Source organism: Lepidochelys olivacea (assembly GCF_965140295.1).
Source record: "Lepidochelys olivacea isolate rLepOli2 genome assembly, chromosome: 13".
NCBI lineage: Eukaryota > Metazoa > Chordata > Testudines > Cheloniidae > Lepidochelys > Lepidochelys olivacea.
Window position 1 is genome coordinate 35,912,081 of NC_140423.1, and position 12,786 is coordinate 35,924,866.

Below are 12,786 nucleotides of genomic sequence, written 5' to 3' on the forward strand. Positions count from 1 at the left end.
CTCCCAGATGAGCCCATCACCCCACTCCCTGAAGCACACTACCCCCTAGCACTGCTCAGCTTCCACATATATAGAGTTTATTCTAATGTTCCTGGGAACTAGTCCTGATTCTGGTTCCGCTGCAAACTTACTGTATGAAAGCGAATAGTCCCACTGACTTCTATGGGCTTTGTATCTGGTCCTCAAGGAGGGAAATGGGCCCGTTGGTAAGAGCAGTAGAGTCTGAGAGTGAGGACTCCTGGGTTCTGTTCCTGGCTCTGGGACGTGAGTGGGGTATAATGTTTAGAGTAGTGGGGACTGGGAATCAGATCTGTTGGGTTTTAATCATGGCTCTGAGACAGGAGTGGGGCGCACAATCTGAACATCAGGGAACTGGAGTCATAAGCCTTGGGTGTTGTTACTGACTCTGCCCCTGACTCTTTGTGTTGTGTTGCCTTGGACAAATCATTCCTCTTTCCAGACAAAATAGTGTCACACAATTTACCACACTTAGTAAATCTTATTACAATTTTCATCTAGAAAACACACATGATGATGACTATGATGATTGATGATGATGACACCACCTCCTCTGAAATGATTGTGCTAGTATATTTTGTTTTGTTGCACTTTGATGCAGAATTGTTCTTCCTCTGAGGAATATTATAAGAAATTTCCTTCAGGGACTAGGTCCCAGAAGCCAATGAATGAAATAAAAACACCTGTGTTTCCTTCAACACATATTGCACTTGTAGCTAGGAGACAGAACTACTCTTCTTAAACAAGGTAGGTTATAAATGAATGACTTAAGCCCCTAACCATTCTCCCACTGAAATCCATGGGTGTTGTGCCGCAGTCTACAATGGGAGCAAGATCATGTCATTGGTTTCTTCATCTGAATTTTCCAGACATGGGCAGAGAATCTTAATGTGTGTCTGAGCACATGAGTTTTGTCTGTGTTCGTATCTATCTATCTATCTATCTATCTATCTATCTATCTAGTCAAATCCATCTGGCAGTCTAGCTATTCGTCTCTGAATCTACCATTCAGAATTCAACTAGTTTAATAATCATGAATCAGGTCATGAGTTTGTCTTCAGTGGTGTTATGCTAATTTACACAAGGCGAAGTTCTGGTCCTATAATTCCGTAGCGCCCACCATGGTGATAGATAAGCACCAAACATGGTCATCATCATGCCATGATTGTACTTACTATTTTTGTTGTTGTGTTATTGTTGGGGTTTCTTGCTTCTCCCTCATCTCGTCCATACTCCCCTCTGTTCCTCAACTGTCATCATCATTGACTGAGTCTGAGTGGAAAAGTTGTTTCTTGAAGTGGGTCTTGTATATGGATCTGAATACAATTGAGGCTGGGAAGATTCAGCCTGATCTCTTCTAATAAGAGAGTCCACTCCCAGAATACGACCATAGCGCATGCTGTGCATCTGCTGCCCAAGAGTTAAATGGTGTCTCTTTTAGCTGAATTTTTCTCAAACCTTCCTCCACAAAATTTATGCTTCTTTAATTGCTTTCATGTTCTCCTGTGTACTAATGGAGAGTCCAGATGCCTTGAAGAACTCAGAAAATATCACTAAACTGCCAGCAACAAGCAGCTATACAGACCTTATTCCTAATGATGAGTACATTTCTCCATTTATTTAGAGCCACTCCAAATGTCAGCCAACAAATAAAGAAAGAAATACAAATCCCTTCTGAAAAAATAGTTTAATCAATATTGATGTTTTCCATGAGAAAATGTTGATGTCAGTTTTCAATTTTCCATTCGATTTCATGTGGACTCTTCTGAATCAAATTTAAGGTTTTCGCTATTTCAACTTTTCATATCAATTCAGGATGACAACAATTATTGGAATATTGGAATTTCCCAAGAGACGGAAATTCCATTTTCCAGCCAGCTCCGCACGTACCGCAAAGGTCATGCTGAGGAAAGTACTCACAAACTTCAATAGAGGTTCCCCAAAGTAGGTCTTAAGAGAGGCTGAAGAATTTCCACCTCTTCTCCAGGTCTCCCTATTTAGAGAACATAATTCTTTTTGTTTTAAGTTGTTCTAGGTAGTGCACTGTGCACAGTGCACCGCTACAGTATGCTTTGGTTGTTGGATTTAATTTTCTCTATTTCATTGACTGTGTGCGAGTGTGTTCAATTTCCAGGAGAATGGTTCTGTGGTTATGCTAGAGTTTCACGTATCAGGAATGATGACTCGTTCTGTAAACCCAGTCTCTTCATCCCTATCATGACCCCTATCATTCCCAGTTTCCCGCTTAGTAGCTCACTATTATTTGACACATTGCTTTGAGAGCCACATATTGAAGGTGGTAAGGATATGCAAAATACAATAATTGTTATTGCTCATTTTTATTTCAACTCTGTCATTTCACTGTCATGCCTTTTATTAGGAAGTTCCTTGTCAACAAATAACCTAGAAGTAAAACTTCTCTGGAAATCATCTCTTCATACATTATAGGACCTTCCTTCTAAAATTCTTTGTAGCAAGGTGATTGGACAAAGATCCTCCACTGTTGTAAAGCAGTATAGCTCTTTTTATACCCACGGAGCGGTTAACATTTACACCAGCAAAGGGTTTGGCCCTAGCTCTTATTTTGAATATTGAGAGAAACCAATGCATTACAAATGTTGTGATGGTAATGGCAGGAATGATTTACGTTGTTCTCTAATATTTAAGGAAGAATAACTTTTAATAGTACACAAAAGTTCAAAATCCCCCATTGTTTCACCATTTATTGCACTTCTCATTCTTTAAAGTGCTTCAATCATGTTGGACTCAGCAGCATCAGTTTACTCATGTGAGTAGTCCTCACGTATGTGAATTGTAATTGCAGTGGGAATACTTGCATTCGTATCACAATTCTCGTGATTAAGATCTGAATGAGATCAGAATTTGCCCTCATTTGAGAAATCTTATTTGATAAACGTGGCTGTAGAAAGAAAGAAAGAAAGAAAGAAAGAAAGAAAGAAAGAAAGAAAGAAAGAAAGAAAGAAAGAAAGAAAGAAAGAAAGGAAGAAAGAAAGAAAGAAAGAAAGCTCCCTTTTTGAATTTTCATGTAGACAGAAAAGAAATGTGTTCGAAGAGGAAGAACAGAACCCCTGCTATTGGAGACTGGTATTCCTCCATTGCTGGTATAAACTGATATAGCTCCTTTAGAGTAAATTTATCAGATCCCCATGTGTTGTAAAACAGTTGTATTTGCACTGGTGTCAAAGTGGTCATTGTGATGCGTTGCCCCCCCGCCCCCTAGGTGCCACCTGATGTACTGGGGTAACATTCAGCCCACCTGTTCCACAAGCCTGGGGTTCCTTACATTGTCCTGCTGAGCCAGGCCCTCATCCTCCTCCAGCACAAATGAAGGCAGGGACACATCCAGCTGTGGAAAGAAACAGACACTGAAATCAGAACTGCATGGGAAGGCTTCAGCTAGGGAATTGCCCAGCACTCAAAAGAGAGTTGGTGGAATCTCCATCCTTAGAGGTGTTTAAGGCCTGGTTTTACAAAGTCTTCGCTGTGATGATTTAGTTGGTGTTGCTCCTGCTTTGAGCAGGGGGTTGGACTCGATGACCTCCTGAGGTCTCTTCCAACCCCCATCTTCTATGATTCTATGATTAGCCAGCAAATAAAACAAAAACACAATATAAGCTTAATATACTAAAGAAACTCGTTACAAATAGTAATTTCTCACCCTAAATGTTGATTTAGGCAGATTTCAGACGTTCTTGAAAGCATGCTGCTCTTGCTTGCAGCTTAAAACTCCAGGTATTTCTTTCACAGGTCAGACACCTTCTCAACCTGGGCTCAGCCCTTATCCCCCCTTTATCTTTGTTCCTTAGGTGTTTCCAGCAGTCATCCTGGGCGGGGATTCAGTGAAGAACGAACCCTAATTATCTCACTCCCCTGACTTAAATAAGATTTACATATGGCAGGAATCCATTATTATTTTTCAGTGTTATTCCCACACCCCTCAGTGGAAAAATACTGGTGTTTTATCATGGAAACCAGAACCTTGTGACTTGAACACATGACCGTGCACTGTCAAAGCAGCCATAGGTCACAGGCAGTTTGTAGCTTCCCTGGAAAGCTTCTCAGGAAGGTGGGAGATTAGCATCTTTAAAGACCTATTGTTCTTCCTAATGGTCCACTGACTTGTTCCCAGTTAGCCAGCCAGAATGATTGCATTCTGTCTAGTGGGCATTCCCCAGATACAAACACTTTTGTAGTACAGATGTATAGTCAATATTGCTAACTTTAGATACAGCAATGATACTTGCATACAAATAAGCTAATCATATTCAGTAGATCATAACCTCTCCAATGATACCTCACATAAGCTATTTTGCATAAAATACATTAGGATTATGACACAATCATATCATATTATTACTATCAAAAATATGGGAAGCAGTGTCACAGTCATATCTCCAGGTGATCTACAAAGTCATAGCTTGATTGATATCAATACAGCTATACCAGTTTATACTCAATGATGATTGGGCCCAGTTACATCTTTATATACAGAACTGCAGCAAGTTTTTGTCTGACGCGTCCAAAACATGTAGGAAACCAGTAAGAATTGTATGATTCACATTCACATATATGGTATTCTTCAGATTCAGCTCCAGTGTCTCTCTCTCTTTGTCACCCTTGCAGATGACATATTCTGAGAGAGAGCCTGATGAGAACCAGACCATTTCTGATGTGTTCATCCTGGTGGGGTTTTCGTACCTTACCAGACTCCAAATCCTTCTGTTTCTGGTGTTTCTGGTCATCTACCTGGTCACCCTGGTGGGGAACCTGCTCATTATCCTCCTTATAAAGCTAAATCCCTCACTTCACACCCCCATGTATTTCTTCCTGCTCAACCTGTCCTTCTTGGAAATCTGCTACACAAGCAGTGTGGTCCCTCAGCTGCTGGCTCACCTCCTGGTGGAGCAAAAGACCCTCTCCATTGCAGGCTGCGCTGCCCAGATGTACATATTCACCATCATGGGCCTCACGGAATGCTGCCTTCTAGCAGCCATGGCGTATGATCGCTACATAGCTATATGCAACCCCCTGCACTACAGAACCATCATGAGTGGCCAGGTGTGCGCACAGCTCGTGGGTGCTTCATGGACCATTGGCATCTTGGTGGAAGCAGCTCAAACCACGTGGATCTTCAGCCTTCCCTTCTGTGGCTCCAACCGCATCCACCACTTCTTCTGCGACATCCCACCAGTGATAAAGATGGCATGCACAGACACATCCAAAAACCAAATTGTGGTCTTGGCTCTGTCCGTGCTGTTTATCCTGAGCCCTTTCCTGCTGATAATCCTGTCCTACATCTGCATTATCTCCACCATCCTCAAACTGCCGTCGGCAGAGGGAAGGCGTAAAGCCTTCTCCACCTGCTCCTCCCACCTCATGGTGGTGACTTTGTTCTATGGAACAGCCCTTTTCACCTACCTGAGGCCCAAGTCGATCTCCACCCCGGAGGGTGATCAAATGATTTCCCTCATGTACACAGTTATCACCCCAGTGTTGAACCCCATAATATACACTCTGAGGAACAAAGAGGTGAAGGGAGCCTTTAGAAAAATAATAGGGAAGAGCATCTCTTCACACAACCAGATAAATTAAAGAATGAAAAGCAGAGTCAATCAAAATGGGGGGACTAAGGGCAATTCATAAACATTTTGTTGAATTTCTCCCGATGACCCCCCACTTTTTTAATTGGAATTTTTCCATTTGAAAAACTTTGACCTGTTCTAAACCTGTTGGGAAAATAGGAAGAGAAACTTTTCTTAAATGAAATAAATAAATAAATATTTATTTCTTCAAACTTTTGATAGCCAGAACCTTTTGACCAGATCTAAAGATCATTGAAAAATCAAATGATAATCTTTAATCAAAGTAGTGTCCTGATTTTACATCTTCAAAATTTGAAATGTCAAAGAAAAAAAAAACTTAACATAAAAAACATTTCATAAAATGTTCATCTTGGTTAGTTGGAATTTAACAATTTTCACCAAAATTTTAATTGTTGAATAATTCCAACCAGCTCTATAGAAAAGTCCATTTAGGCTTCCCCTTTTCCTGCTCTGGAAGTCCAGTGCAGAATTTTAGGTTTTGGGTCGGGCTGTGGTTTTTCGGCAGTCGAATGCATTTCCCCAGTGCTCCCTCTTGGCCTAATTTAAAATAACATTCCTCGGCACTTATGCATGGCTTCCTATGACACTGATAGATTTTTCAATGCCCAACCTGATCAGATCACACAACAACTCTGGGAGATGGCTCTTGACTTCCATAGCATTTTTTACTAGCAGATCAGATTGTACGATTATGGTGTATAGCATAGATTCATCAATTTTAAGGTAATAAGGGACCATTTGATTATCTAGTCTGATATCAGCAATTTCAAGGGATGTCCAACATGGCTTATTTTGCCTCGTGCAGGAGCACGCTCTGTGGGGATGGGCATGCACTGTCCAGTGATGGACAGGAGCTCTAAGCCCGGAACTCTAAGAAGCATCTATTGAGCTTGAAACTGAGATTTTTTTCAAATGCTCATAACTTGGCCAAGTCTGGGTGTTGTTCCCTATACCAGCAAAAGGTGCATCCCTGACACCAGGGTGACCCCCCCCTCATATTTAATTTATTTGCTTCAATGCCTACCGGTGCTAGAGTGTCCGGAAAGAGAATTATTCCTCTTTGTTAACACAGGGGAACCAATGTATTTTCCCGTAATCTCTTTCTTGGAAATGACTGAACCTTTTTTGGGAGAACCCTTAAGAAAATTTTCTACTGAGGCAGACACCCAACACGAAAACTATCAGCCCAAATGGTTAAAGTTTTAGGAAGTTATAAGGAATTAAAAATGGGGTCTTGTAATCAAAGTGTTGGATAACATCATTTATAGGGTTTTCTCCCATTGCCACCTCTTATATATCTTGTCTGGCTGGAGTCTATCTAGATTCATAGATTCTAAGGCCAGACAGAGCCACAGTGATAATCTAGTCTGACCTCCGGTATAACATGGGCCATAGAACTTCCTCAAAATAATTCCTAAAGCATAACTTTTAGTAAAAACATCCAGTATTGCCTGGAGCCAACACATACCTCAATAATTTTTTCCAGTGGTTAATTGACCTCACCATTAAAAATGTACAATTTATTTCCAGTCTGAATTTGCCTAGATTCAACTTCCAGCTATTTGGTAGACAAGCCCCAAGTATGTTCAAGTAACATCATCTTCCCCATGTCTTCTTTATTTATTTATTATTTGTTCTGTGTTTAATTGAGCAATAGATCATAAACTGCTCAGAGAACTATTTTGTTCCCTTATGTTTGCTATAAATTTTCACGTATGGCTAAGGTGCAATAATGTAGACAAAAGAAAGAAAGAAAGAAAGAAAGAAAGAAAGAAAGAAAGAAAGAAAGAAAGAAAGAAAGAAAGAAAGAAAGAAAGAAAGAAAGATGTTTGTAATTGACAATAAAATAGTTCAAGTAGTTCTGTCTGTAAGGAAAGATTTTTATGACCCAAAGGCAGTTAAATTGTTCTGTAAATAAAAAGTAACTTGATCAAGTACAATTATTTATTGTTTGTCTCTTCAGGACCAACACAAAATATTTGGCAGTCTAGAAAACAAATTAACAACATAAGCAAGCAGCATAGCATTTAAGGCCAGAAGGGACCATGAAATCATCTAGCCTGACCTCCAAGTATGTCACTTGCTACCAACACCACCCAGCGCCCTCACACCCATGCAACAATTTAAATTAAACAAATTATTTTTGCCATTCCTTTGGACCTGAGGGAGAGAGCCTGATGTTCCAAGAAACTTATTCAAGTAATAGATGGTTTTAAGGGTCAAATCTGATATTTTCAAAGCCAGATAAGGGATTTGAACAATCAAATGGAAGCTCAGTGCCCAGGTTGCCTAAGGATGCAAATAAGCACCTTGTAGGATTTTCAAAGCACCTAAGCGGAGCTAGGACCAGATTTTTAAATGTATTCGAATATACAGAAAGGTTTTTAGAGAGGTGGGATTTAGTCACCCGAATGATTTTGAAAAATCCTATTAATAGTCTAACTGCATTTTAAGTGCCTAAGGGCCCTAATTTTTAAAGGTATGTCGGTGCGTAATGATCACATAGGTGCCTAGAGGGATTTTCAACAGTGCCTGGCTCTCATTTAGTTGAAAGAATGTGGTGTCTAACCTGCTTAGGAACCTTTCTAAATCCCATTAGGTTTGCATCTACATCTGTAAGCACCTAAATACTTTTAAAAAACTGGTCTTTAGGGTCTGACCCAGTACTCACTATAGTCAATAGAAAGACACCTGTTGAGCACTGGATTTGGTTCTTAAGTGATGCATTGCGGTGGCCATCTGCATTTGAGGGAGTTTTAGCTCAAGGGAGCACAATGTTAGGAGTCCAGCTATGGTGCCATAATGTATTGTGTAGACGCTACACAGAAGATACCACAGCAATGGACGGGGTTCTTCTGACAGTGTCATAACTCCAACCCCCTGAGGAATGGTAACGAGGTTGATGGAAGAATGTTCCCCCTTCTCCAACTGCCAGGTTCTCCCCTCTGCATCCTTTCCTTCCTCTACCTGAGGCAGGGGGGAGCTCTACGGGGGAGTCTTTTCAGCTCTTTTGGGTCTATTCCAGGGTATGCCGTGTGGGGTTCTTTCATCCCCCACCCACAGAAACTACACTGTGTGTGGGGTGGGGGCTGGATGGCGCCACAGATCCACCGACTCACAGGTCCTCACACAATTCACAGCTCCGTGGGTGTTCCCTTTATTTTCCCTCCTTCCTTTCCATCAGGGGCTTGGGGTTGGTCCCTGCCCTCTCCCAGACACTTAGGGCTTCCTGTCCCCCAAGCTCGTCCAATGGGGCCTGGGTCTCTTCCTCTGGGGGTCAGCTAACAAGGACCTCTGCCGGGCCTTACTCTCTGGTCAAGGACCCTGGGGTGAACATCCGGACCATAACTTCCCTTTCCCTTCTCCACCTCTGTTGTCTAGGGGTTTTCTGCTCGGGGATTTCTACACCGTCTTCAGGGGTTCTCCCCTTTTTCTTTTCTTGGGCTTTCTCCCTCTGCCCACCTTCCTTCCTGGGAAGGGGTCCCAGTCCGTACCCACCACCACTGGATAATGTAGGCCTTTTACTACCTCGACCCGTTGCCAGTTTGCCACTTATGCCTGCCCCGAACCTCATAGGGCAGCTGGGCAATAGGGTAGCCTCCTATCCCTCTGGATGCATTCTACATCAATCTTTGCACTGGGGATCCACCAGTGTGGCCTCAACAGCTTCCTTTGTACCAGACAGCAGGCCAAGGCCGAGTCCACCAGGCCTTGCTGAGGTTTCCTCCTCACCATTACTGGAATGGTGGCCAGCTTCTGCCCCTTTCCCTGCCCTCCAGGATTTTCAAAGCCACAAAATTCCACCCACAATCCATGTGCAGGCAGCCCCCTTCTTGTGTCCCGGTCGTCCGCACCGCCAGCAGACCACCGGTCTGAACCCCGTGGGAGCCCCTCAGGTGTCCTCCCATTTATTCTGCAGGCCCTTCCCAGATGGGGTTTCTATGGGCCTTCTCCCTGTCTCCACTTCTTTCCTCTGCCATCCCTCCTTCCTGGAAAGTCCACCTCTGTGTACTCCTCCGTAAGCTTTACAGCTGCCTTGACCGTATTCGCTTGGTGCCGCCTCACCCACAGCTTTATGTTCTTGGGGAGACCCTATTAAAACTACTCTAGAATGAGCACGTCAGTGATTTCCACCACTGTCTAGGCATCCGGCCTCAGCCACTGGGTTGCCCAGTCCATTAACTTTTGGGTGAATGCCCAGGGCTGCAAGCCCACATCCACTTCACTGTTCGGAACTTCTGGCGGTACTTCTCCGCAGACAGCTCCACCCAAAAGAATGGCTGCCTTTACCGCTTCATAATTCCTGGCCTGCTCTTCATTTAGGGCTATATAGATTATTTGGGCTTTGCCATCTAAGTAGGGAGACAGTAGCAGGGCCCAGGTTGCCCTGTCCCATCCAACTCCCGTGGCTTCCCACTAAAAAGTGCCTAGGAAAGCACTGGGGTCATCTGTCAGGCCCATTTTACACAGTCTAGTGCCCGAATGCCATCCCCTTCCATGGGACTCACCACTTTCTGCAGGAGCTGCTCTTGGATGGGCAGCACAGTATGGGGAGGAGATGAGCAGCCCTCAGTGGCGAAAGAACAGGTTAAAGACTATTTAGAAAAGCTGGACATGCACAAGTCCATGGGGCGGGATCCTCACTCCCTGGAAAAAGCATGGAGTAGGTGGTCAAGGAATCCTTTTTGAAGCACTTGGAGGAGAGGAAGGTGATCAGAAACAGTCAACATGGATTCACCAAGGGCAAGTCATGCCTGTCCAACCTGATTGCCTTCTATGATGAGATAACTGGCTCTGTGGATATGGGGAAAGCGGTGGACGTGATATATCTTGACTTTAGCAAAGCTTTTGATACGGTCTCCCACAGTATTGTTGCCAGCAAGTTAAAAAAGTATGGATCGGATGAATGGATTATAAGGTGGATTGGAAGCTGACTAGATCATCGGGCTACCAATGGCTTGATGTCTAGTTGGCAGCCGGTATAAAGCGGAGTGCCTTGGGAGTTGGTACTGGGGCCGGTTTTGTTCAACATCTTTATTAATGCTCTGGTTTGCGGATGTCACTAAGCTGTGGGGAGAGGTAGATACTCTGCAGGGCAGGGATAGGGTTCATAGTGACCTAGACAAATTAAGGATTGGGCCAGAAGAAATTTGATGAGGTTCAATAAGGATAAGTGCAGGGTCCTGCACTTAGGACGGAAGAATCCAATGCACCGCTACAGACTAGGGACCGAATGGCTAGGCAGCAGTTCTGCGGAAAAGGACCTAGGGGTGACAGTGGCCGAGAAGCTGGATATGAGTCAACAGTGTGCCCTTGTTGCCAAGAAGGCCAACGGCATTTTGGGATGTATAAGTAGGGGCATTGCCAGCAGATCGAGGGACGTGATCGTTCCCCTCTATTCGACATTGATGAGGCCTCATCTGAAGTACTGTGTCCAGTTTTGGGCCCCACACTACAAGAAGGATGTGGAAAAATTGGAGAGAGTCCAGCGAAGGGCAACAAAAATGATTAGGGGTCTGGAACACATGACTTATGAGGAGAGGCTGAGGGAACTGGGATTGTTTAGTCTGCGGAAGAGAAGAATGAGGGGGGATTTGATAGCTCCTTTCAACTACCTGAGAGGTGGTACCAAAGAGGATGGTTCTAGACTATTCTCAGTGGTGGAAGAGGACAGAACAAGGAGTAATGGTCTCAAGTTGCAGTGGGGGAAATTTAGGTTGGATATTAGGAAAAACGTTTTCACTAGGAGCGTGGTGAAACACTGGAATGCGTTACTTAGGGAGGTGGTAGAATCTCGTTCCTTAGAAGTTTTTAAGGTCAATCTTGACAAAGCCCTGGCTGGGATGATTTAATTGGGTATTGGTCCTGCTTTGAGCAGGGGGTTGGACTAGATGAATTCCTGAGGTCCCTTCCAACCCTGATATTCTATGATTCTAATACTAGCAGGTGTTTGTTCACCTCTCTTTGCAGGTGAGGGTTGGGAGATTCTCTCTGTGAGGAAAGGGAGACCAGGTTGGAGGTAAAGAAGTTAGCTCTTAAAAAGTGATGTCTTTTTTAAAGGGTTTTCGGAGAAGCCTTCATGATTTAGGGGGAGAACAGCTCACAGAACCTTTGTTGCCATGGTCATTTTAGCCCTTCCTGTTACTAGCTCACTCAGAATTTGTTTCTCCTATGTGGAAGCTCTATGGTGCTCTGATCTCAGAGACATGTCTCCAGAGCAGGGTGCAGGTCTCCCTGTTCCCCTTTCCTGACTAGAGCACGTACAGTGGCTTATGGGACTCCTACAACCTTTGAGCTACCAGGGCTGAGTGTTTATCTCAACCAATACAAGCTCATGTTTTTCAGTTCTCATGGACATGCCACGCAAACATCCATGTTGTAAGAAGTGGACTGGACAAGGCAGTCTCTGAGGACTCCAGGGAATGGCTGCCATCTGTATTGGCTTCCCCTCAAGCTGTCCACCTAATCACCATTGTACCTGAGTGCCTCACAGCAAAACGAGGGGACAGTAATATTATCCCCACGTCTGTAAGGGGAACTGAGGGACATGGAAATTTTTGGGTTCACAATTTCAAATGGTGGGATTTAAGGCAAGCACCACAAGCCATAGGCACTAACATAAAATATACAGTGACCAGAGGTAGGGTGCACCTGCTCTTCACACTTCACTCAATGAGGCTCAAACTGCTTCTGTGGAGGAGCCACTAGAAAGAGCAAAGTTGCTTGCTGTGTTATTGCGGAATGCAGGTGCTCAGTAACTCTGATAGTGAGTTCATAAATTCAGCATCTGAATCCCCTAAATCAGTGGCTCTCAAGCTTGTCCGTTCCATATCCCCTCTCATCTAGCAGGGATCTCCCTGCCATTGAACAATACGTGTACATCAGTCTGCTCATTGTGACCACCTGAAACATGTTTGTGACCCTCATGTTGAGAATCCCTGGACTCTGAGAACTTCTGAATAAGTGCAACCCACTCATTCCCAGGACAGGGCCTCTGGATACCAAGAGGACTCTGTAGAACATGGAAGGGGTGCAAGGTCATGACTGAAGTCTATGATTTGCTAGGGCCTGTTTGGTGAGCAGACCACTTGTCCTCACCCCCAACTACCTCATGATTGCAAAGCCCTCCTAGTTAAAGCAGGGT

At 43.8% G+C, this 12,786-nt stretch overlaps 1 protein-coding gene across 1 annotated transcript; it reads left to right on the forward strand.

Moving 5' to 3' along the window:
- Positions 1-4,662: 4,662 nt before the first annotated feature.
- On the forward strand, positions 4,663-5,631 carry LOC311529744 (olfactory receptor 10A4-like; the record flags this gene model as incomplete). Its single annotated transcript, XM_084645942.1, has 1 exon — positions 4,663-5,631. One exon carries the CDS (start codon positions 4,663-4,665, stop codon positions 5,629-5,631), a length of 969 nt encoding a protein of 322 aa, XP_084502068.1.
- Between the last annotated feature and the right edge of the window lie 7,155 nt (positions 5,632-12,786).